The sequence below is a fragment of the Ailuropoda melanoleuca genome, chromosome 8 (assembly GCF_002007445.2).
Source record: "Ailuropoda melanoleuca isolate Jingjing chromosome 8, ASM200744v2, whole genome shotgun sequence".
Classification (NCBI taxonomy): domain Eukaryota; kingdom Metazoa; phylum Chordata; class Mammalia; order Carnivora; family Ursidae; genus Ailuropoda; species Ailuropoda melanoleuca.
In genome coordinates this window covers 46,072,977-46,099,890 of record NC_048225.1, presented here as the reverse complement: position 1 = coordinate 46,099,890, position 26,914 = coordinate 46,072,977, and the positions used below count along the sequence as shown (strand labels likewise).

Genomic DNA, 26,914 nt, shown 5'->3' with positions numbered 1-26,914 from the left:
GTTATGGCTCAACAGAGGGTTTCTGGATGAGCGAGTGAGTGAGTGAGTGAATTAGGGTGCACCATTAATAAAAATGATACCTAGATTTTAGCTCTTGGCATAGAGGTGAGGAAAAAAAGATTCTAAATTTTGGCATAATGGTCAATGGAAGGGCCATCCATGGATCTTCTGTCCTTCTTTCTATAGAAATCTAAAAATTAAAAACCTTTTAAAATCAGGGCCAAGCTGTGATTTCAAGAGAAGGAGAAAACTCCTCCAGATCCCCAGTGACTCCTCCTCCTTTCTATTTCTGGCATAAAATTAGCTGCCTGAAGACAAAGCCTTTTATTCCACAATTAAGGATGCAATTAAAAATGCAAATGTCTGAAAGAGTGAGCATAATGCTAATAAGGCTCAATGTATAAATGAGGAGTCAAATTCTAGCCTGCTTCCAAGGAGGTACCAGCTTAGGAGGTGGTTCTGAGCACTTACAGGGGTAGCAGGACCTCCCCTGTACCTAATGAGTTCCATCTGGCAGACGCTTTCATAGACTTAGTTTAACTTAATCCTAACAACAAGCCTGTGAACTAGCTATTATGTACATTTTACAAATGAGAATTCAGTTTTAGCAATCGATAAACTTTGATGTCTGGACCAGGAGCTGGAGGAAGTTAGTATAAAGCATAAACCAAACAGAAAGTCAATCGATATGAATTTAACTTGTGTCCCTATAGGGTCAACTTCATCTTTACTGTATGGAAGGACAATGAGCATGGGCTTCATGGAGAGTTATATCTGGGTAAAGAATATAGCCACATAGCACCTTGTGTAAATGGTTTTTTAAGCCTCTTTGGCCTTCTACACTGCTACTCTTCATATCTGGCACAGCATGGTTTTAAGGCTGAAGGGAAGTCAGGAGTGAAGTCTGGGCACATAAGCTCTTGCCCTTCAGTATGGCGTATGCAGGCCACCCAGATACTGCCGTACCTTCTCCAGACCTCTTCTGGTTTCCCAGTCTAGACTTCCTCCAGACTTTCTGCTTCATCCTGTTCAACTGTTTCAGATACTTGGTCATATCTCTCTCAGTAAGATTCTAAGAGAGGTAAGAATCTGAGCCCAAGCAGTTTAGACTTCCTTTTTTGCTGCAATACAGCATATCTGTGAATGAATACATGATTATTTTGCTAAATAAGAATATATGAGTGAATGACTGAGAAGTAATACAAATGCCACTGTCGGCCAGCCCTGTGCTAGTACTGGGCAGGGGGTACACACAGATGAGTGTAATATGTCCTCTGGGGACAGCTACTGAGAGCATGCTGGGTCCAAGTTTGGAGGGAAGGAAGATAAAAATCTGATTTGTATTAAGTCCACAGATTTCATGGCTTTGTCTTAAATGTCCTTGAGAAATCCGTAGTCACATGAAGTTAGAAGCAGCTTCACACTGGCGTGAAGTCCCCTGACAGGCTCCATTTGCCATTCTTCCTTACCACCCCCAGGTTACTGACCAGCAGAACACTGCGTGGAAGGGTATGAGACTGTTTAAAGAAAAAAACAAAGACCAGAGTCTCTTACTCATATGATGCTGTAACTATCCCCTCCCAACAAAATCAATCAGGTGAGAACATTGTTCCCCTTGAACAAAAACCCATCAGGATAAAGACTCCTGAGTGGAATTTGTTTTCTCAAGACCACCTTTGATACAACTTCCAATAGGAAGACTAAGGGTGTTGAGAATGAGATGCAGGATGAGGTTCACCGTGGGCCCTGCTCCTACCCCAAGTCCTCTCACTAAGGGTACTGGTTGTGTGTGCTTGTCCAAATCTATTATTGAATTAGCCGCCAGTTTAAAGAGAGTCACATAGTTCAGCAGGCCAATGAAGCAGCCTGAAAGGCCCTGCCAGTGCCAGATGTTTCCTGGAAATCCCAGCACCAGTAGGTAAGGCCTGTGTTCTCAGGACACGACCAGACTCCATGGACTTGGTGGCAGCCCAGTTGGTATTGAACTTGCATAGGACTGGTTGTTCAAAGATCTTGGCTTCTATTCTATTTTTTTTCTTTCACATCTATCTAGGAAAAGAGTCTAGGAATTAATTCATTCAACAAATATTTACCAAGGAAACTTCTTTATGCCAAGCACTGTGGCACACGGCACTAAGGTATGACAAAATGAAAACATTAACTGGAATCTGCAAGTCCAGTATTGAACGGAGTTTCCATTTCCAGGGTCTTTACCATGAAAACTTAATAAAGACTAGAGTGATCAGTATTTTAACAGATGAGTTTTGAACACCAGTGGTCTTCTGGGCAGGTGTCACTGTAGGAAGCCTAATGGGCATATTGCAAAGATTAAAAAAGGATAATAACTGCAAGGCATATAACACACGTGGTAACAGGAAGTAATGATCTGCCCACTATTTGAATGGCCTACAGACACGGACTGTGAGAATCCTGAGGGAAGAAGGTATGTGTTCTTATTCATGCCCGCATCCTTAGCACCTACATAGACTGGTGCACTGTAGGGAAGTATGGAAACCATGTTTACTGAATGTAAGAATCAGTGCACTGAGGAATCAATGTATGATAGCCTTATGTTAAACAATGGGGCAGGAGGCAGACCTAAGAGCATTTGTCATTTTATAGCCTTTGAAGCAAAAGCTGTCTTGGGAAATAGCAAAAGGTGATCAAAGGGTTTGGAGGGGGTGAAGAATGCAGAGGAGAAGTGGAAGAATCATGGGCTATGGATACCGAGGACAAACTGAAGGGGCCAGTTGTAAGCACAGTGACCCTTCCTATCTGTGGCTCCAGCTGAATACTTGGCAGATTCTGTGTCTGGGTAGGCTCTTGTGGGGTATGAGAGATGTCTGGTGAGTTGACAGAGCTGGGCATCCTGGAGCCTGCAATTCTGGGGTTCCCTTCAGTCTTCATGGGGTCTAGATTAGCCAAAATGTAAAATGGTACTAGGAAGTCTGTCCTCCTTCCCTTGCTGAAGGAAAGCAAAGGGACAAGGGTGTCTCATCCCTCTGCTGAGAAAACAGGAGTTTGTTCAGGGCCAATTCTATGGTCTCTCTGTTCTGCAGGGGAAAGGTTGCCTTTATAATATACAATAAATACCACCAATTAATTGTTCCCTATGTGACAGGTACTTAAATTCACTATTTTATTTAGTCCTCATGAGTACTTTATGGTATCCTATTACTCTTCGCATTTCACAGATAAAGAAACCAAGGCCAGAGAGACTGGCCCAAAATCACTTGAGTTAGTAAGTGGCAGAACCAAGATTCAAATTTTGTGTGGCAGAATCCAGCAACTGTGCTCCACTGTTCTCCACTGCCTCACACACAGGCCGTGAATGTCTATGCTTACATCCAGTCTAACTCTGTGATCTTTGGGACATTATTTAACTTCTGTGAATCTCAGTTTTTTCATCTGTAAAGTGGCGGAAACAGTCCTCCACTCTTCAAGATGTTGGGAGAATCATATGGGAAAACAGACGTACAACACCACTGGTACAACGGCTGACCCAGAGAAGGTGCCTGACAAATATTTTCCTTCACTTCCACTTCCTCATCTGTAACAAAATGGTTGGAACAGCAGCCCAGAGATTTGCTACATGTAATGCAGTGAAGGTGTGCTCTCCTGCTGGCATATAGTGTCATCTGCCTGGAGCACTCCTTCTTGTTTATTTCAACCACAAGCTGTATATCATGACCCATTAGTGAGTTATTAAATCAAGTTAATGAGTTGTGGCCCTCATTTCTTTTTTTAAAGGGGAGATAAATAGAATGTTTTTCTTATTTTGAGTAAAAAGACTTGAAAACTTGTAAGTTAACATAAGATTTTTAAAGACCAATTCGGATATCTTTGCATAATGAAGCAATAAAGGTTCCAGGCCTTTCTAGGACAAATTTTTCACACCACGCTGCACTGTGATTGTCTTCCTCTCATCTGTTTCTCCCACGGATGAGAGAGTCTTGTGGACAGGAAACGTGACTTTTACGGCTGAGTCCTCAGTGTCCATTATAGGTCTTGGCACAAAATATACACTCAAAAACAGCTTGATGAAGGCACAAATAAATCAAAGCAAATGACTTTTAAACCCAAATTCAGACAGAGAGGTTATTCACTTGAACTCTCAAAATGGATACCTTTGATAAACAAATGAACATGGGCCAGGCTTCACTCTTTCCTGTCACCTTTTACGCTCCATTGGTGGACTTAGCTGCTTTCCTTTCCTCCTCTCCCCATTCTCCAAGTCCTGGGTGCTCTTGCTCTCCTTTATCTTAAGGAAGGTGCTTTCCTTCGCTGTTTGCACTTGTATGTGATTTCAATCACCTACATCTCTGACCTTTCTTAGTAGCATTTGGATATAAAGGTCCATTCCTATTAGTAGCAGGAAAAGCCTTGTTCTCCGTCACAGGGATGCGTTTGCCAGCTGGTAGGTAAGACAGTGCATATTTTAGAGCCAGGGAGAGCTCAATCTGCCCACAGAGAGAGCCTCGAAACATGTGCAACAAATCCGTATTCCAGTGGCTCAGGAGCCCAAGTGCATCTACGTCTGAAGAATTCATAATGTACTTGTGGAGCATTTTGAAAAATATTTTATTCAAATTTTTTACATTTTATTTGCTTTAAAGGTTCTACAGCTCTATGTTTCACCATGCAGGAAATATACAATACAAATAGCCCAGTAAATCAAATATATCCAAAGCATTTGCATAGAAGAGGCACAGTGTTCTCATAAGCAGCAATCAACTCCATTTGTATAGCACTACCGAAGCACTGTGGGCACCTTACACAAAAGATTCAAAGAAGGAAAATAATTACAAGTAGATTGGAAAATAGAGAGGGTTGGCTCAAGCTTAAAACACTGCCTGGCTCAGATGTGCTAATTCACCCTTCCTCCTTTCAACACTTTCAGGCAAACAAATTGCTATCACCTGGGAGGATTATTTCTAGCAAGGGAATGAAGCCAGCTCATGCACCATCCTGAGAAGACGCAGCCTCTCAGACACAGCCAGGGCACGGCTAGGTTTGGGAGTGTGTGAGTGTGAATGTGTGTGTGTGAGTATGCGTGTCTATGCGGGCATTTGTGTATGTGTACGGGGAAGGGGTGGTTTTGTGGTGCAGACAAATACCCTATAAGTCAGCTAAATTGTTTATCACAGAACAAAAAGAGGCTGTTAGCTTTCTGGTTTAGGTTTTGGCTTCATGGAAAAATACCAATAAAACTAAAGAAATCCCATATGTCCTGTAGTGCAGTTTATCCTGTGTAAAAATCCCAAAGGGTTTATGCTGGAGTTTCTCCTCTCGGCTAACCTATTCCCTCATCTAAGAGTTGGGGGCTGTGCTGCCAGAAGCAGATTGGGAATCACAGCTCAAGTGCATTCAACAGCTGATACCACAGAAGCTGAGCCCTTGGGAGGCGGAGTGAGAAGGGAGATAGAAGATCCGACTCTGCCACCAAAGATCTGGGGCAGATCTCTCCCCTCCTGGGGCCTCAGTTTCCTGTCCTGTCAATTAAACAGTGGATCTGGTGATAGTTAAGATTCCTTCCGGCCCTAGACTTACATAAAGCTAAGTAGAATAATATTCCAGGATGTCAGTTTCAGATTAAAGAAACATGCTCATCATCTGATATTTATATAATCAGAGAAATCCTGCTACTAATTTATTTTGAGAGAGCAACTTAGTTGACTTTCTAAAATAAGTACAACCAACTGGCACCAGCCCTATTCAAGTGCTCTAGATAAAGCAAGCATCTCTATGAAAATCTTAAAGCCCAATTTGGTGTAACCCACCCCCCTCTATAAAAAATAAAGGGGGCGGGGACAAAAGTACAAAGTTGTTGTATCATTTTTAGTAAGAATTCCCCTTAGGCCTTGCTAGTTCATTCCATCTGATTGCCTTTTCATTGCTGTTGTTGGGGTAGGGATTGTCAGTTTTACCACATCCTATGAGAACAAGGCCGGGGCGCAGGGTTGGGGGGGTGTCTCGTAAGTTCTTTCCCTCTGATTTTACTCTATGCATGGCCCTTATCTCTTCCAATTTTATGCCTCTAAGAGTCCTTTAGATGCTAAGGTCAACCCTCTAGGTACTAAATAAGCATTAATAATTATACATTTGGAAACCAAATACCATATTTGTACAGTAGAGAGATCATTTGGAGAATTTCCCACGAAGTGTCAGCTATTTTTTGAGTGTCATTTAAAAGAGGTTCCTCTTTTCAATTCCATTTCTAACTATTAGAATGTGGTACAAGATAACCTTCTTTATTACCTTAAGTATTGATCTCTTTTGTATGTCATATTTTTATTTATCATTTTAGAGAATAAAGGTTTGGGTCTGATTAACACTGCTTTTTCAAATAAGTCTATTAGTTTTACATTGTATCACTATATCACTCCATTTAATCTTCTTAATCTTCCACAACTTAATTCAAAAGACCAAACTACTGCCAGTATATTTTCACCAAAGTTCTTTTAGTACGTTAACATTTTTATGCATTCTATTTTTTTAACAAGATACCAACAATATGGCAATTTTTCCTTCCAGTGTTATTCTATATAACCATTTCATTTGCATTAACTGATTTTTTCCTATCCTATTAACCCAATTGGCTTTTTCCAATTTGCTACCCAAGACCATAACATCTCAAAATTTAAAATATTTTGCATCACAAAGACGAGCAACATAAAGCCAATAAGGAGAAAAGAAATAACCACTTTCCATCACATCTGTGACTTCACTACAAGATACGTTCCAGGGTGGTTCTTAATAGTTCCTGTTGTGGATTACACTGGAGTATATTAAAATAATCTTGTGAAATTCAGTTAGTCAAATTTGGAACATTAGTAGTCAAAAATAGTTTTGTTTTGTTTTACCCTGTTTTTATTTTCAATATTGGGGCTTCTGAAGTATTGGAACTCCCTGGAATAAGGAGGGACTCTATGCTTGTCCCAGGGGCAAGCAAATCAAGGCCCTCGAGAACGTGCCACCATCTGGAATCCTGCTCCCTTCTTGGCCCTGTTGTGTCTACCTGATACACACTGAAGATAACTTCACAGCCAAAGTGGAATAACTGAACATGTCAATTCAAATATATGATTTAGTATCCATAACACACACTTCATGCAAGGAAAAGACAGTGAAATTTCAGCTGAGGAGGATATAACCTTAGGTGGGAGTCAGACCAGATTCTGGGGCCAAGTGAGGAGAGGAGAATGCAGTGAGGATGGGCATGGCTCCTCCATTGGCCCGTAGATTCATTCTGACAATGTATTAGGTATCACTTCCCCCCCTTTGGTTAATACTTATATTATTTTAAAAAGTACAGTCAGCACTGATGAACTATATTTTGGAAGGAATCTAGGAGGCTTGCACGAAGAAGAGGAACATGTTGTAGTTCAGTGATGATGGACCTTACTCAAGAGTTAACTACAGGGATGAAAGACTGGAATGCATTTCAAGTTCTATCAGTCATTTTTTTTTTTTCTGGTAAATTAATGAGTTTTGTCAGGCAAGGAACAGGTAACTTTCATAGTCTGAGAAACAACTGGTCACGAGATACCACAGAAGAGTTTTTCCACCAAAACTTGTTGGGAAGAAGCATGTACCTCTTTAGCAGAGTGCTTTTGATTTTCAATCAACACACCAAAGTTCATGCAATATATATCAGGCAGATCAAGAGGTGATACAAGAATATTTTCTTCCTATACTGATGGTAGGAAAATATCTAAGGTTTTGGTCCATTTATTTATTTATTTAAAAGATTTTTTATTTTTATTTATTTGACAGAGATAGAGACAGCCAGCGAGAGAGGGAACACAAGCAGGGGGAGTGGGAGAGGAAGAAGCAGGCTCATAGCAGAGGAGCCTGATGTGGGGCTCGATCCCATAATGCCGGGATCACGCCCTGAGCCAAAGGCAGAGGCTTAACTGCTGTGCCACTCAGGCGCCCCTTGGTCCATATATTTAATTTAAGATGATCAGGAATGAAAATGTTTCTTTTCATTATTTTTACTGCGACCTGTGCTAAGAACTAGCTCATAGCATTCTCAAAGAGTAACTTGTTAAAAGCAGGGCTTTTAACTAATTTAATGTAATAACATTTCAAAAATGTCTTCAAAGTGGTTAAATTTGACGTCTTTTGGTGCTGTATTGATGAGCCTGGGTTAACAAGAACACGTGTTCCATAGCTACGAGGTGTTGCTTTTATCTCCCCAAGCTGGGTTGCGCACAAAGTGCAGCTCACAGTAAGAAATGCTCCGTTGCCTACCTGACATAGAGGGAGCGTTTCTGATTGGTTCGCAGGGACCCGGACCCGGAGCTCATGCTGTGGTTCATCATCTGCTCACGTAGGTCATGGATTTTGGCCTCAAATCGAGCGTAATCTGGGAAAGGAAACAAAGATGGTAGATTTGGTCCTGTGCCTTCAGAGAAGGAGAAATGGTGCACAGATTAGGTGGCTACTTGCCCCTGATGTTGGTTCCTCTGTCAAACATCAGGGAGATGCATAACTCAAAATAGTGAATACGGAGGGATCAGTTGCTTAATAAATCAATAATATTTACAGACATTCACAAAAGGAAAAGGACAAATCAGTTACTTCCCCAAATGTAACTAGAAAACGTACTGCCATCAAATCCCCAACATGTGAAAAGTCTATGGGGGAGGAGGTATGTGAGGTTATAAATGGGCAGCATGGGGCATTCTTGCCGTGATGAAAATGTGCTGTCTTGACTGTGGTAATGGATAAAGGTAACGGCACATGTGAAAAAATGATCTACAGCTAACTACACTCATATATACTCCCACAAACGAGTACAAGTAAAACTGGGAAAATTGGAATTAGATCGATGGATTACATCAAGGTCAATATCCTGGCTATGGTAATGTGCTATAGTTTTATAAAATGTTACCATTGGGGGGAACTATGAGTAAAAAGGTACATGGATCTTCCTGTATTATTTATTGTAACTGCGTATGAATCTACAATTATCTCAAAATAAAAACTTTAATTTAGAAAAGAGGGCAAACCCCCCCCCCAAAAACAAACAAAAAAACCCACTAAGATCCACAAACAAAACAAATATCCAAGCAATTAGCAATGTTATTGTGAGGGAAGGTTGAGTCTACAGTTAACTTTCAGCCTGATAGATCAGAGAACCAAGTGTTTGGTGATGAATTGTGTAAAANAAAAAACAAACAAAAAAACCCACCAAGATCCACAAACAAAACAAATATCCAAGCAATTAGCAATGTTATTGTGAGGGGAGGTTGAGTCTACAGTTAACTTTCAGCCTGATAGATCAGAGAACCAAGTGTTTGGTGATGAATTGTGTAAAAGAATTGCCTTTTAATTTGAGTTTTTTCTCTGCTAGAGGGTTGCTAGAAGCTGATCATTTGGGATCATACCTCAATTTTGCCTTATAACTCTAATATAAAAACTCCATATGTCAAACTTCATCAATTCTAAGATGCGTTACATATTTAAATGAACTTCTAGGAGAATGGCACTGGAAATGGGAGTAAATATATTTTAGAAACATTGAAACATAAGGGTCTAAAAAAAATCAAGAAAATACAGGTATATCTCATACTATTTCTTCATAGGAAACGTATTTTTCCATATGTTAATCCAATAGAAATGAAGACAGCACAAATAGGTTTTAAGATACTTATTAACACAATCGGCATGTAAAAAGGAAAAGCTTTTGAAGTTTTTATATTTCTGATCACAATTTGTTCTATCTCTCCTTGGCATAGAGTGTCTTGCTTTAGCAAAATCCAGTAGGTGAGAAGGCCAATTTACTCATGAGATAAATGTGAAAATGCTAGTTTAAATTACAAATCGTTCTTTTAATTACAAAGAAACTCACCATAAAGAATTTTTAAAATGCTAATTCAAATTATAAATTATTCTTTTATAGAAATTCATCATAAAGTATTTCCTCAGTACATTTCAAAAAACAATTTTATTTTCAATTTAATTTATTCATAACTTTTCATAAAAACAAGGATGACTAGATGAACATAATAAAAGATTATCTACTTACAGTGTTTCAAAGTCTTTATAATGAAAAGTTCCACAAAATTAAATTTAAATTCAATTTACTGACTATCTGTTGGTTATTATGGGGTGGAATATCATAAAAGAGAAGACCTGACCTTGGTTTTCAGTGATAAGTAGATAACTGGATAATGACCTATGAATATTGAATATTTTTAAAGTTTAGTATGCTAAAGATAAAACCATCAAAATTGACTAGAAATTTCTGATGCTTAAGCAAAGTCTTATGTAATCTAGATTTGGAAGGCTTCCTCTTCAAAACTTAGCTTTTAATAATTAAATCCTAAAAGATTAAATAAGCAGAACACATATTTAACCTAAAATCTATTGATCATAATTTATGAAATTTATTTCAATCCCTTTTGACAGAGAAAACATTCATTTATAACAATCAATATGACACTGTATGCAAATTTAAATCATTTGGGGCAAGTCATGTTTTCTTGTCATCCTAGGATGACACATGGCCGACACTGTGCTTAGTGCTTCGTGGGCAATTATTTCTTCCTTAAATCACAAAATGAAGTTCATGGATGTTGTCAATATTTGGACTATATGGAAAAACACAGAATAAAAACTTCTTCCTTCCCTCTCATTGCTGTCCTTTGCCATACCTTTCTCTAGAGATACATGTTGTGTGCTGGACTTGCACAGACATTTATCGACTCATGTCATGTATATACACACACACATACCCACATACATATGAGATCATAAATATATATTATGCTAATGTCATTTTCTCCCTTCTTAACTGTGTAACTTGGATCTTTTCCTGCCTTCTCCCAAATATGTAGATATATTTCTTAATGCCCTTAAATGGCATCACATGATTAAGACTGTAATTTATTTAACAGTTGCAGAGAAGTATAGCAGAAGATAGACCCATCCAGCTTTTTGCTGTTATAAACAGGATCTCAGGCTACGTGAGCACATGTATGGGCAGGTGAGTAGAGCGCTGTAGTGCAGGTACTGGTCAGAGCTTTGCACAGACGTCATGCAGCCCCCATTAGCATTTCTCAGAGAAGAAGATAATCTGGCCTGGGACACAAAGCAGGATCTCTTAGTGTCTTCTGATCATGCTTCACATTGCCACTTCCTAAATACCAGGCATCTCCCTGAAAACAAGTAAATTCCCCATCTGTTCCCAGAACTCCCTCCCTTACACTCTGATGACCGTGCTACTGTGATAAAAACCTAGAATCCCACCTCCTCCCCCCTACTTAAGCATCTTAATTCAGTGCCACTCCCCAACCCTGTTTGACCACTTGGCTATTTTTGTACTTATCACACCAAATTGCAGTGATTTGTGCAGTTGCCCATTTTCCCCATTAGATTGGGCTCTCTGAGAACAGAAGCCCCAACTGACTCTCCTTGCGGTTCTCTGTAACTAACACAGTGTCTGGTATGCAGGAGGCATTTAAATAATAGGGGTTCAACAAACATTTTCGAATGAATCATGAATGAGGAAGTGAGCAGAATCATCAAATGCGTTCAGTTATGATAAAATGCCTACAGGTGCTGAAATTGCCCACTTTCAATATTAAGGTTTCTTTTAATGAAGAAGGACAACACGCTTCTCTTGTGGGACTTCTTTTTTTAAGTCTAAATCGTCTCTGTAATTTCAAGGTTTTATTCCTGTCTAATCACAGCGACTCCCAGATGCCATTGATATTTTTATTGTTCTTCAGGTGATCTCTGTGCTCTCCACGTCACAGGCATGTCATACGTTGGAAACACTTCTCTGACACTTAACCTGCAGCTCATCAGCACTTTGGAAGGCTCTTCTGGCTGTCACACTCTATATGTCACAACAGGCTACTTGCTTTAATAGTAAACTGTGTTCTCCTTATTGTATGGCTCATTAGATCCCGCAGATGTTTCCTGCCTTGCTTTTGAAATGTTGGTTTTACACCACATTCTACGGTGTTTACACTCCCCACTCTGGACAGGGAAGTGCTGTGTTATATTGCAGTTGTCCTAACTGGAATACATCCAGCCCTCAATTTCTCCACTTTTGACAGTCATGTTAATCACAAATCCTTTGTTTAAAAGTGCTTACCCATCTCTTCACTCTTGTCTTTTTTTTAAATTTATTTATCCATTTTTGTTTAGAGAGAGAGCACAAGCTGGGGGAGAGGGGCAGAGGGAGAGAATCTCAAGCAGACTCCCCACTGAGTGCAGAGCCCTATGTGGGGCTCAATCCCACAACCCATGAGATCATGACCTGAGCCAAAACCAAGACTCAGAAGCCTAACCGACTGAGCCACCCAGGCACCACTTTATTTTTTATTTTATTATTACTTTTTAAAGTAGGCTCCACCCTTGAACTTATGAACTCCATATCAAGAGTTGTATGCTCTACCCACTGAACCAGCTGGGTACCCGTCTTCGCTCCTTTTTAGAAAATAAAACTTAAGTACAAGTAATTTCATCAGCACAGAAGCAATAAAATCTGGATTCACAAATATAAATGTTATGTGTATGTGCGAGAGAGACAGACAGACACAGAGACAGAGAGAGAAGAGGGGCTCCGGCTCCAGCTTCTCAAAGATGAATGAGTTTATGGTTAGAAATGCTCTAGAAATAAATAAGAAAGCAGGCATCTAAACTGTGAACTCTAAGTCTTCTTTATGTTTTATAATAGTACTGAAAATTACACTTTTCAACAAAACAAAATCTAACACCACCACGTCCCTTTACTCTTAATCAATCCCTGCTCCTTTCCCTGAAGGTTTTAGTCACATCTCTGCTTTCCTTTTTCATACATTTTTCAGTCAAATTCCCAACACTCGGGAGAACATTCATGTGAGATTTGAAAGTGCCCTAATCTCTATATCACCTAAAGGGGAATTCATGTTTTCCAGGCTCCTGTAATGGGCTATTATCTGTGCTGCGTCACTGAAATATTATATTATTTCTCCTAACAAAGCTCTGGGGTAGGTATTCTGTTTTAGAGATGAGGAAACAAGTGCAGGGAGGTTAACTAACTTCACCAACGTCACTGAGTCGACTTTGGATCTCTGTGAGGCCAATTTATTTCCCTCATATCGTCACATCTGGTATAACACCTCAATCGTCCTTTAGAACCTAAGGCGTTCTCAGCTCCCTCCTTACCTCTCTGGACATCTTGCTCTCCTTCCTCTCACCTGCTGTGCTGATTATGTGCAAGCTGGGCTTCTTTACCGAAGTGCAAACTCCCCAGAAGGCGGGGATGCCTCGCCCATCTCTGGTCCCCAGACCCCGGGGCCTATTGTTCCTCATGCCCTAGACTCAAGACTGTGCCAGGTGCGTGGCATATAGTGTTGAATAAGACAGAACCTGAAGGAGTTTGCTTCCAGAATGGGACACTGACAAGGAAATTAAGCATAGTAATGCCGAAGTGGGGAGCTGCATTAAAGCAGCAACACCTTATTCTGTCTTGCTTTGCATGGAATAGGTGTTGGTAAATGCTTTCAGAATTACAAGTTATCTATTTTATGTTTCTTGGGGTTTTCTTGTATAACAAGAAGCAAACCACTGAAAACCGACTTCTAGGCAAATGTTTTAGAGGAGTTTCAAGAACATTACTTCTGGTTGGTTCTTTCTCTCCAGTATATATGAAAAATTTCCCCTTCTTGGGCATCCAAATCCGGTTGTTCCTGATGACACATTCATACTGGGATTGTGTCACTTGCTTTCACTCGGTTGGACATGATGGGTGATAACAGTAGACAGGGTACAAAATGTGAGTTACACAGATGGGGTCAGAATCTTGGCTCTGCCACTTACTAGTTGTATATCATTGTGAAAGTTATTGACTTTTCTGGGCTCAATTTCCTCATAAGTAGAACGGGAATAATAATTGTTTCTATGTCAAGATGTGCTGGGAAGATTACAAGAGAGCACATGGACGTCAAAGGTTGGCTCTTGGTGATGACTGGTACTTCCTTCTGTTAATTTGCTCATGTAATTCAACACCTACTCTTACTCATTGCTTACAAAAGTCATAACCTCTTTCCGTACTAAGTAAAATGGAAACCTGTGTCCACTCTAGAGCCTCCCCTGGTATAGCCTCATGTTGCCTATTGGTTTCTCAAGGGTTTGAGCTACTCATGGACACGTGGATGGAGAAAGGCAAAGGTGTGAACATCACACGCTGCACATGAGAAGGGTCTCTGCTATACACTTGCTTCCTCTGCAATTTGTCAAGAGTGAACGAGGAGACCGAGAATGCAAATCCACCTTATCATTCACACAGAAAAGAAGGCATTGCCTCTCTGAGGGGGCAGGTGTTGTTTAATGCAGTAGGATTAATCCAAATTGATTAAAGCTGCCCAACTGCTCACATTTTCAAGGCTCAGATGGCCAGCCTTGTGTCTTAGAGAAGGAAACAATGAGCCCAGTGTGTTAAACAACAGCAAGGAGCTATGGGCATGTTCTTCTCTAAGTGAACTGGTGGGGAGGGCACCTCTCTCCAGTTACAACCTCATGCTGCTGACCCCCAGTTGTGTTATCAGAGGAAGCAGTGAGCAAGGAAGGGGGGTTAGGAACTCTAGGTTAGGAGGCCAGCTCTAAATCTTAAGCCTGTCATTTGCTACCAACAGGGCCTTGGGAAGTTTCTGAACCTCAGTTCATTCATCTGCAAAATTGTGAGCTTCCTCTCACAAAGTGGTTTTGAGAATCACAATGAGATTTGACATGAAGCACTTTGCAAACGTACAATAGTTGTCGCTGTTATTTCCTTGGTGGCTTCCTTCAGAATAAATGCATATGCAGTCCTTAGTGGCACTAATAAGGACAGTAGCATCCTATTCCTATTTGCTCATTAGGACACTGAGCAGTGTTAACAACAACTGGTGAAATCATTGAGCTGTAAGAGGGGTTCTGCACATCCTAGCGACACAGGCTGCTTTCCTGCTGAGTTACCATTTCCTCGCTATGGGGAAAGTAGTTTGAAGAGGCCACCTGCTGCATGCCAGAGAAGCGATGCTTTTCATAGACAAACCCGAACTAGAAGCTCTGAGTGGTTCATATGCTAAGGAAGTTTAAGCGTTGGGGCACCTTCCAATAGGGCTGGGGCAAATATTAATGGTGTGCAGTCTACTGAGGTCACAATATTGTTTACCTGGACATGACCCTCTCTGTTGCCAGGGTCCAGGAAGGTTCCATGGGAAGGATGCAGGAGGAACAGTTTATAACTATTTTTAGCATGACATCTGATCACTGCTCCAGGGATGAGATACCGTGAGCAATTATAAAGGCTTTCATGTCTTTGGGGGAAACATCCTTCTTTCATTTATTCAGCAAACATTTCTTCAGGGTTTCTTACATGCCAGGAGCAATGCTAATTGCTAGGGACACCAAAATCACTGGAAAGACCTTTGCCTCAAGGGGTTCACAGACTGGTACTTTGCTGCCTTTAATTTTCTGGTTTCCTGCTGTGAATATAAAAAAAAAAGAGCATCTGCCATTTAAATATCTGCTCTTTGTGGGTAGTATCAGGGGCTTTCTAGAAGGCAATGGGGTATCTCTGCGGTGGGAAGAAGTCAAAATAGGTCCATGTTATAATGGAGAAACTGAGGCAGGGTAAATCTTTGTGAAAGACTGTGGGGTTACTGGTGGAGGGAGAAGAGCAAGAAGGGTCTCAGAGTCGTGCCCTGGAACGAGTTGCTGGATTTGACTATTGGCTCTCGGGGATGTTGGGAAAATCCCTTACCCGCTCAGAGATAATGGTTTCCTCATTTTTAGGTGGGGAAATCATCTCTGCCCGTATAAAACGTTGACTTGAATATCCAACACAGTGTACTTCCTTTTCATCATTTTAAGCAGTATTGATATCTAAAAAGCACCATCAATTAACAACAATAATAGCACCTTTTTTGAAGAGGGTGGATACCAGACTCATTCTGATCTGACAAGCTGAAATACATGTGTGCAGAGGGGGAAGATGTGGGCCTCATAATGAGTGCAATCTGACAAAGTGTTAAAGCAAGAATACCCCAAATATGTTACTGCACTCTCTCCACTACGCTCTTAACAAAATCACATACGTGTAAGAGGGTCAGGCATAGATCAGAGGTTATATCTCAAGTCCAAGAAGCAATACTTTGTCAAAATTCTTGTGTACGACAATACAAAATTAACTGTATTTACTTGGAGCTCAGCTTCTTAGTTGTCCTGGGATTTCGGACCCAGACCGACACAGAAAAGGTCCTGCCATATTATATTAGGCTTTAGAGATACCTTAGAGCTTTCTCACTCTGGCTACTTTTCAAGCTGTCATGCTGGGGAGGGTGCTGTTTTTAAGGACTACTTCGGAAGACTGGTTTCCCTCCCATACAGGCATCGGAATGCCCACCTGCCTTCAAGAGAGCTGACCTTTGGCCAGTGGAATTTACTAGCTATTCACTACAACCCTTGACTTAGCTCATCTCCCAGGTTGCCAAGCTGCAGGTTGCCACATCTGTGTTAAAGTGGTAACATGGAATTTTCCACTGCTAAAGATTTACAGATGTTGTTTGGCTTACTTCTGACCCAAGCTACTGCGCTAGTGTGTGTGTGTGTGTGTGTGTGTGTGTGTGTGTGTGTGTGTGTCACAGAGAGATGGAGAGCAGCAGAAAGAGATAAACAGATTAAAAACGAAATTCCCGAGAGTCAAACTTTAACCAGGAATCCTAGACAATAGAGTAAGTCTGCTATCTTTTCTGCACTCCACAAAAGAGGATGTATATACCAATCTCTTGTACATCTCCAGTACTGAGCATTAAGAACTCAGTTGTGGACACCATGAGGGCAAGATGTTGTCATAATTTTTTCTGTGTCCCTAACACTTTGAGTATGACACATAGTCATCAGCATATAAATGCTAATGTAAATGTTTGCTGAGTTGGGTGAGTTAAATAAAGACTTCAGAGAAAGAAAATTGATCCTTTAGTTTGCCAAATCTACTATGAAGTAGACCAAACCTTTTAGAATAATTTTTAATAACACATTGAATGAAGGTACACTGTCCCTCTCTCTGTCTCTCTCAGTAGAATTGGGATCATTTGTTTTGACTTGAACAATTTTCTGTACAGCTTGGCTGGAGACCCTTTAAAGAGGCTTCAGCCAAACACTTAGGAATTCTTTAATGTGTAAAATGATGTAAATTTTATGGGCAAACCACAGTCTGAATCCCTAACCAGCTATTTCACACAATATGCATAAAACTCTGAAAATTAGATACATCAAATTTCAATTTGGCTTCATGCAAGCTTTGTTTTATAGATTCACAAAAGCAGTTTTTTTTTTTTTAATTATCAGGAACATTGCAAGACGGAGTCAGCAAAGAAACTCTTTGAGCTTGGCAAAGGCTTTGTCTTTAAGCAATTAGGAGTAGCCTGATGTAATGTGCTTTTTAAAAACACTCTAAATAGGATCCAACTTTGCATCTTAAGTTCACTACCGACTCACATCATGGACTTTTATGCAAGTTTTTCAACCTAGAGAAGATTTGTTTTTCTCATCTGTACGATAAAAAATATCACCTACCTCCTCAGATTGTTTGAAGATTAAATGCAATGGCATTTGTAAATGGTATACATGGGTGCAGGAACAGACTAGAATGCTCAATAAATGGAAGAGAAAAAACACTAAAGCCTCCTGAAGCCTTATACTCCTCGGTTATGAAATGGGATGATATTAATACCCTACTTACAGTACAAATTTGTCGTGGGCATCAAATGAAGAAACAGATATAAGAACGTTTGATAAACTGAATGGTACAGTATAAAGTGATAATAAAAACAATTCATTCAGGGGCACCTGGGTGGCTCAGTCAGTTGGGCACCTAATTCTTGGTTTCTGCTCAGGTCATGATCTCAGGGTCGTGAGATGGAGTCCCGTATTGGTCTCCATACTCAGCACAGAGTCTGCTTGGGATTCTCTCTCCCTCTGTCTCTCCCTATGCTCTCTCTCACTCAAATAAATGAATCTTAAAGAAAAAAATAAAAATAATTCATATAATACAGTCTTTTTAAAATCCCAATCTTCTTGGATGAATACTTCCTCAGGAACTGAAATTTGTCTCAACTTGGCTATGGAAATGAAGCCTTTGAGTGCATGAAAGAGTAAACGTGAAACCCTGAGGGGAAAATGGAAACTGCTGATATCATTAGGGCCTAGCTGCCAATGGTGATTCTCTAAAGATTGTGCTGGTAGGTTGGGTGAAAGGCTCTGAGCTGGGAGGCACAGGCTATTGTTTAATTGGTGTGATTCGTAGCTAATGATGCATCGGAAGAAGGATCAAGGCACTATGCCTTCTAATTTAAGGCGTAGTGCTCGAGACTACATTCAACCAGATAAGAAAGACTTCCTTGGCAAATACAAATATTACATCTTTGCTGGATTTGTCTTGTTCTCTCTTTTGTATTAAAATCATGGAACTAGAAGCTAAAATAATAATGTTCACACTTCCTGTGTTCTTCTGCAGTAATGATCAGTTAGATCTTGCCCAAAGAAAAGGGTGATATTTTTGCTTAATTATAGCCCAGGGCAGAGAAAGGAGATAAAGCCGTCTGGCTCTAGAGGTAGGCAGGTTGGCATTCCCCTTGGGTGTGACTTAAGTGGTACAAATATCTTTCTTGCTTCCACAACATTCCTAGCAGATTTATTCTTTAATAATGTTTTGAAAAATATATAGACGTATTATCTTGGAAGATAACCCACTACTCCGAGAAAAACAGAAGCACCATGGGAAGAACACATCCCATAATGGCTCAGAGAGGGTAGGCAATTTGTGCAAGGTCACACAGCAGAGCTGGGACTTGAATCCAAATCTTACAGTGCCGGCCTCATCTAGTGCTTTTTCCGGTACACTGATTCTACAATTTCCTCTACGGGTGATTGCTAGCCCCTCTTTTGCTCCTGACACATACAGCCTGTCTCAGACTGGCTTGGTCACCCTAAGTAACCATTTAACAACCAATTTCTGCTACAGCTATAGATTCAAATGTATAGTGAATTCTATAAGGCAGGTTGGTAAGAACAAAATAAAAAGGCTTTGTTTGGTCTTCCCCAACATGTTTCCCAAATGAAAGCTGCTCAATATGTATTAGTGTGATTCTGGGTTTAAGACTCTAAGTCGACTGGAAACCATGGCTCAGGCAACAAGGATGACAGAGTGGGCCCTTACCAGGGTTGTGGGGAGGCGGGAAGTGCTCAGGAGAGAGCACTCAGCCCTGATTCTGATACCCTTGCATCTGCAACAGTCTGGTTCCAGGATTCCTAGCAAAGGCTGCGGAGAGCAGGGCCACACCGCAAGGGAGAAAAACAAGGCTGACGGTGGGGGCGCTTCATACATCTCAACTTGTATAACAGACAGTGGGGTGTCTGCGTCCTTAAAAGTATGTCTTTCTTACTTTTCGTTGTTAAAATGTCCTTCTTATACTTAAGAGGCATAACTACCAAATGTAATGTATAGTGCTTGTTTGAATCCTGATTAGGAAAAAGACATTTTCAAGCCATTACAGACTACATATTAGATCATAAAAAGAATTATTTTTTATTCTGTTGGGTGTCATAATAGTGTTGTGGTAATATAAGAAAATGTTCTCTTTTTTCTTTATAGTTTTCGCATACTGAAGGGATGAAAAAAGATACTGCTGGAATTCGTTTTAAAATACATAAGCAAAGAAAATACTTTAAGTAACATATGAAATAAACTGGCAAACTCTTTTGACTATTACTGAATCTGAGGGGTAAGTACATAAGCATTTTCTTTATGTATATGTTTGAAAATCTTCACCATAGAAATATCTTAATTGGATATTTAAAAAGATTAAAAATCCTAATTTGATAAAATTAAAAAGCTTATACTACTATGTCAGTTCTGTGAGAGGACATGGCTCCTCCCCGCCCCTTCACCAGTTGCATCACTCTGAGTCCTGGTTTTCTCGTGGTAAAACAGGGTAGGACACCTAGACTGGGCATCATTTTGAGATTCAGTTCAGGTAAGAGCCAGGAAAGTGCTATGCTGCTCAAATGCATCTGTTCAGTCAGCAAATATTCCCTGAGCATCAACCATGGCAGAGCTCTGCGTTGGATACCAGTGGTAACATGATTAAAAAGTAGTCCCTGCACACAAGGACTTTCCATTACTTCTAGCTAATGTATATGCAGATTTTCACAGTGATGACAATTCCAGAACTACCTCTAGCTTCTAGTTTGAATACTACCTCTAATTTTTAATAAAGGCAAGAGGCCCCTGCTTAACTCTCCAGATCATCTCTTTGTTAATCCCCCCTTTCTTTTGGTTCCCTCAGGTACTAGCTTTGGGGATTTTCTCAGTTTCATTCTCTCCTGGTTGCAAAACATCATTGGTGCTGTTCCCCCTGCCTCGAACACCTTTCCCATCAGTTTACATCTGGCTTCTCCGCCTACCCATCTTGTCTTCAACGTCACTTCCTCAGACAGCTCCCTGAGCTATGACACATCCTTCCACCAAAGGCAACTGGTATTTCTCCTTTGCAACACGCCACATTAATGAAACTACTTAACTGTCTATAACTACTTGCTTGTTTGTGAGGGAGAGCAGATGCTTGAGAAATATTTGATAGCTGATTGAACGGAGCTGCTGATGTGACTATTCCTCCTTCATCCTGATGAAAAAGTGATCCAGCCATTTTGCAAGTGTTGAGACTTTGATCCATATGTTCTATTCCTCCAAGGCTCTCCCACTAAAATAATCTTCATTTTCCAATTGAAGTAAAAGGAAGAATCACCAGAGGTATGGATTAACGTAATTATTTATGCTTCAGTTCTTTCTCATCATAATTATCCGTTTCTGAATCCTAAAACCACCTAGCTAGATTCTTCTCTGATCGTAAGATTACCTTGGACTCCTTGAGATGTTATACGTGTTCCTGTTTATCATCTTAATATTGCAAGTATTTTGTGGCAAGCACCCAAAAAGAGCACATAATGGGAAATTACCCACCCCCAAACATAAACAGGAGCTGAATAATATTTCTTCAGCAAAATTTATTGTAACAATTTCATGCTCACTTTAGCTGTTTTCATGGCTCAGAAAAAAGTTCTTTTGCTTATTTCACTATTTCTTTAATATAAAATTGTTCCCCTGATTTTTGGCCAAAGATCCATGAGAAAGTGAAGAACTTGCTGGGTGTACATGAAATTGGAATGGTCATTTAAGTAAGGACAAAGTGTAACCCTATACTGTCCTCTGCACAGTTATTGCATGCCAAGAAATTAGAACCCCAAAACAAAGATGATTTGGAACTACTGAGGGACTTTTAAGGGATATATTACATTTGTCACCTAGCCAGCAGCACTCTGATGAAGACACTAAACAGTGACAGTAGAGAGATCAGAAACCTGGAGGTCATTTGGGGTTTCGGTCAATGGTCCAGGTGAGAGATGGTGAGGACAGTGGGAATGGAGAAGAAGGGGCAGGCATTTGGGAAGTGTACAGAAGAGGCTTTGTTGATTAATTCACTGTGGCACAGGAGAATGAGAATGGAAATGTCCAGTGTTCCCTCAGGTTTCCATCTTGGGCAACAGGCTAAGAATGGAAAAGAAAGTGCCATTGAAAGGAGCAAAGGAAATGACAGAGTCCATGTTGGGACACATTGAATTTGAGGGACATCATTATAGCCCAGTGTTCTCATGCCAGACTCCCTTATTCCAGTGACTGGGAGTATGGGGAAACATATTTTTAACAACTGGCACAATCTATAAAGCAGATACTTTCCTGGGTCTGCAGAATTGTTATGGGTGAAGATTGTGCTGCATCAATGTTCAGACAGGGTTGTCTGTAACACACACCAGCCTGACCAATCTATCCTCTAGACCCATGGAAAAATTAGGGAATAATAAAAGTAAGTAACCATTAAAATTGACTTTGATGCACAAATAAATAAAAAATATGCTATGGGAAAATTGATTCTTGTGGAATGGAATCAAGCAAATTTATCTTTCCTCTTGATCAATAATTTAAGAAGAAATCCCAAGCATGCTGTCTCTGGAGATGTAGGAGTAGCTCTTATAATTAGACTCTAATCTGAACCGTGAGGGTGAGGATCAGAAAGCTGACTCAGAGCCTGGTGTCAATTATTTGCAGCTTGCACAACGAAAGGCTAAAAATTTGGAAGATGTAGGATGACTGAAGCCCAACTCTGGGGGCTGTTTTAGCACAGTCACATAAGTTCTTTCAATTATTATTTGCTGCCAAATTTATTCTCCGTCTCCTTTAGTCTAGGCCTGGAAAGTATCTGTGGGGCTTGCTTTGGGAGGGCGTTTGTGCTTCCAAGACAAGAGCCAGAAACAATGCAGTCCAACAATTTTCCTCCTTATTTAAACTCAAACAGAGCTGGTTTCTATGGAGCAATCCAAGAAACTGCCCTTTTTAATACAATCTAGTTACATTTGCCCTATTTTAGAATGAATTAACAGATCCACAAAAACTCACCAAGCCCACTTTGCCCAACAGAAAACTGCAACCTACCAGCAGGTTTTGAGTTGGCCCATTCAGGATTCATCAGGACACAGGAGGGAGTGCAAAGAAAGCCTATCACACAGAAGCCAGTTTTGAACAGGGGTTTAGTAGTCTTTGCCCATACTGGTTAGTTTCTTTACCATTTTGAGATGTTATCTAACTTCTATCTATCTATCTATCTATCTATCTATCTATCTATCTATCTACTAATCTATTTCAGTTTTAGCTTCTAAAACCATATAGAACAAATCCTCTCCCCTATATAACTCTTCAGATATGGACAGAAACAAAGGAAGGGAAGGGAAGGGAAGGGAAGGGAAGGGAAGAGAAGGGAAGGGAAGGAGGTGGAGAAGGAGAAAGGGAGGAAGACAGGAAGACAAGACAGAAGCATTCATTTTCCCTGGTCATCTTGTCTTTAGGCAACATACCCCCATCCTGTTCCACGTATAATGCCTCTAATCTAGATCTTTTGTGGCTCCATCTCTAAAGAAGAAAATCCATTTGTGGAGGTGGGCATGGGTGGCAGGTAGAAGAGGGGATCTGGGTCTCCAGTAAGTTCCTTGTAAGACTTATAAACAATATTTGTATTTTCAGTCCTTCCCTACATCCCTGCCTTCAAATACCCCAGCCCTTTAATACCTAAATCCTTGCAGGTTCTATACCTCTTATTAGCTTCATACCCCTTATAAAAATAAAACGAAACAAAACACAACACAACAAAACAAAAAAACCCAGCCTCCCACCTGTGTAGAGAAGAACCCAGTTCCTCCCTACTGTGTGTCTCTTCCCTGGCAGGCTCCTTTAGTACTCACATGACTACCACACTCACAGAGCACTCGGTTCACAACACTTCTTGTCACCTAATGTGTGGAGGTTTTCCCTAACACCAACTAGCAATTCTTAGACACTAGCAGGGTATCTGAGAACTCAACCCAGTTCTCACACTGTCTACCTGGAGGTCGCATCAGATTGCACAGACTGAGCTCCATGCCCCAAGACTGCACAGCTCCCCCCGCCATTTCTGATGCCACTTGTAAGTCCAGGTTGTCACCTGTGCTTCTGAGTAACCAGCTAGAGATCAGAGGTTCCAACGATGCCCTCCTCAGATTCCATTAATTTGTTACGGTGGCTCACAGAGCTCAGAGAAACATCTTATTTACCTTTACAAATTAATTATAAAAGGATATGATAAAGGTTACAGAACATCCAGATGGAAGAGGTGAGTAGGGCAAGGTATGGGGGAAAGGGTGAAGAGCTTCCATGCCTGGTCCAGACCAGTCTACCCTGCCAGCACTTCCATGTGTTCGCCAACACACAAGTTCTCAAAACCACATCTTTTGGGGATTTTTATGGAGGCTTCATCATGTAGGCATGATTGGTCATTAACTCCATTTTCAGCTGTTCTTCTTTCTCAAGAGAATGGGGGATGGACCTGAAAATTCCAAGCTTCTCATCATGGCTTGACTTTCCTGGTGACTAGCTTTCATCCGGGAGCCCAGAGACACCTCTTTAGAACAAAAGATACCACTCCTATCACCCAGGAAATTACAAAGGTTTAGGAGCTCTGTGCCAGGAACCAGGGGCCAAAACCAGTATAAATGTATTTTCTAGTATCTCACATCCCTGTAGATACTTGGGGTTTATGCTTTTCTGGCTCTGCTAAGTCATTTTTGCACTCACTGGTACATCTTTCCTGCTTCCAAGATTGTGTTCATATTGCCTACATGTGTTATCAAGACTCAGTTATTTTGTGATCTCATAGATCTATACCTGTTTAATTTCCTTAATTGTTACTTTCGTGGAGCTTTGGAAGGGAACAGAGATCTATGCAGGTATTCAAGCTGCCACATTTAATTAGGAAACTCAAAATTTATATCCAACTCTATGAAATCTAATCTTGGTGCTTTCTTGCCATCAGTCTATCTTGCTAAGATCATTTGGACCCCAGCTCTGTCATCATTACATTTTCCGTATCTCCAAACCTTGCAATATCTGAAGAAAGTATAGGATACTACAAGAAGATAAGCTCGGATTCATCTATTTTATCTTTCATTCAGTTGTTATTGAAGCTTTTCTATATTTCTAGGTTGACACAGAATCATTCTATGAATCCATCTACTCATTCATTTAAAAAGTGTGCTGTGGGTGGGGGCGGTGGGGGGGGGAGTGCTCCTGAGTGGCCTAGTGGGTTAAGCGTCTGACTCTTGATTTTGGCTTAGGTCATGATCTCAGGGTCATGAGATTGAGTCCCACACTGGGTTCTGCACTTGGGCATGGAGCCTGCTTGGGAGTCTCTGATTCTCTCCCTCTGCTTCTCCCACCTCTTCTTTCTTAAAAAAATAAAAAAATAAGTGTGCTGGGGATAGAAATAAACATTTAGGCCATCTAATCCCTGTCTTCCAAGAACTCACTATTTATTAGGGGAGACAGTCAAGAAAACAGACAATACATATAAGCTTGTTATAGATATTAACAAAGAACTGCATCAGTGGAGAAAAGAGGTACCTAGCCCAGCTTGAGAGGAAGTACAAAGAGGATGGTGTTTAAGAGGAGGGAACACCGAGGATTAATCTTACAGGATGAGGAAGCATTGGGCAGGCAAAGAAGACTAGGTGTAGGGCTGGCAGAGGGCAGATCAAAGCAGGGGAGCAGCTGTGTAGGAGCAAAAGATCATGCGTCTTCTATTTCTGAAGAGGAGAAATTTCTCTCAGTCAATAGAAAGTGCAGCACAAAGGGGGCTGAGTCATCTTTTGATGGGGTAACCTGATGTCAGTGTCCTTCCAGGAGAAAATGGAAAGCAGCCTACTTATAACGAGCTCTTTGGCTTTTGAATTATCAAGTAAAATGGAGGTATCGGCAACCGTTGGCAGAGTGAGAAACTTGCTAATAGACCCCCTGCATTAGTGGGAAGGGATAAAAGAGCTTTGGAACGTATAAAGGCATTGCGTGGATATACAGGATTATTATTACCAACCGCCACCATTTGCAGCCCTGAGGCATCCTCTTCAATTTATAAAATGAGGCATCTTCTCTGTGGAGTGCAGCAATGGCACTTTCCTGGTTAGGATATTATACTATAGTTAGGAAAAATATCAACATTGGGGCAGGGGGGTGAAGGATGAATAGGACTTCCCTGTGTATTTCTGTGTGATTTCATTTACAACTTCTAAAAGTTAAAGAAAAAAGAGGGGGAGGAGGAGAGGTCAGGGGGAGGAGACGCTTTCCAAGGCCAAAGATGGGAGGCTCTATTTTGTCAGCATCTCTATTCAGGGCTCTAATGAACTGAACTCAGTGTACTGCAGCAGGTTACTAGGAAATTAAAATCCAATTAGGATGTTGTCATGAGCCTGGCAAAAGGGTAGATTAGAGGCCTGGCACAACTCAGAGGCTCGATGGGAGGAGGCTGAGTGGGGACCATAAAGCATCAGTCTCTAAGCACAGTAACCATGATAACAATTTTAAATGTATTTTGGATAGTTAGCATTAGATCAAAATCTATTGTGAAGCAAGGTATTTTTTCCTGCTGGACATTCTATCTTCGAGCTCTGCTATCCAGCTCAAATAAAAGTGAATACCGCATGTCCCACCAGCCCCCAGCGTCTCCCAGTTCCTATGCACTCCTCGTGCTGTAAGGTGAATGGTAAGAAATTCCAAGGCAGGGTCAGGAAAACAGTCTTGGAATCATACACAGTGAATAATGCCATCATTCCTGACTCAGGGATGGAATAAGAACCTGTTTTTATGCAAAAGGGTATCTGGCTCTTTGGACAAAAGTGAAGAGATGAGGCCAGGAAAACCAGCACAAACTTATTTAGCAATATTTCAGTCTTGGTTTTTCTGAAACTCAGTTTGTGTGCTGATCATTTTCTCTCATACCCAATTTCTACATCTCTCCTGCTTTCTTTTATATTGGCATTGCCTAGGCTCCCTTGAAAAAATGACTTCCAGCTAGGTTCAGTCAATGGGAGACACTGACAGGAACTTGGAGGGTGAAAGGAAGGGAGAGGTGTGGGTATTTCTCCCTTCTCCCCATTTCAGGTAGCATTTCAGGAGTGTCTATTTTCCTTGGTGATTTCTATAGATGTTATTTAATTTTCATGTCTCCATTAGCATAGACTTGAAGGTTTTTCAGTGTGATCTTGTTCTGGTTTTCTTTTGTCAGAACAGAGAAGAGTCTTCTGACTTCATTCAAACATATTAGGGGTTTGCTAAGAAACACATTATTTGGCCCCAGTGTTCTTGATGTTTTAAGAGAGACAGACCCAGACAAGAGTACGCTAGTGCTGCCATTTTAATGACCACGCTATAAACGCACTCACTAGGTAGCACCAAAGCAAGAAATTTTGACTATAATGCTCTCAGGAGCCTGAAAATGGCCCCCCAAGATAT

At 40.7% G+C, this 26,914-nt stretch overlaps 1 protein-coding gene and 1 long non-coding RNA gene across 32 annotated transcripts in view; one reads left to right on the top strand and one right to left on the bottom strand.

The window, feature by feature from the left end:
• Positions 1-26,914, bottom strand: part of DLG2 (discs large MAGUK scaffold protein 2) — a 1,964,683-nt gene that overhangs the window by 136,138 nt on the left and 1,801,631 nt on the right. For all 20 annotated transcript variants that reach the window (XM_034666214.1, XM_034666215.1, XM_034666218.1 and 17 more), the window contains one exon: positions 8,257-8,371. In XM_034666214.1, the coding sequence (XP_034522105.1) occupies positions 8,257-8,371 (115 nt within the window). The remainder of the gene's footprint in view (positions 1-8,256; positions 8,372-26,914) is intronic.
• LOC105241548 overlaps positions 1-26,914 on the top strand; it is a 159,968-nt gene that overhangs the window by 63,686 nt on the left and 69,368 nt on the right. For 11 of the 12 annotated variants that reach the window (XR_004627131.1, XR_004627128.1, XR_004627125.1 and 8 more), the window contains 2 exons: positions 19,640-19,769; positions 20,334-20,797. This is a non-coding gene — a long non-coding RNA (uncharacterized LOC105241548). Of the gene's footprint in view, positions 1-19,280; positions 19,416-19,639; positions 19,770-20,333; positions 20,798-26,914 lie in introns of all 12 variants that reach the window. The other variant, XR_004627126.1, reaches the window with a different exon arrangement.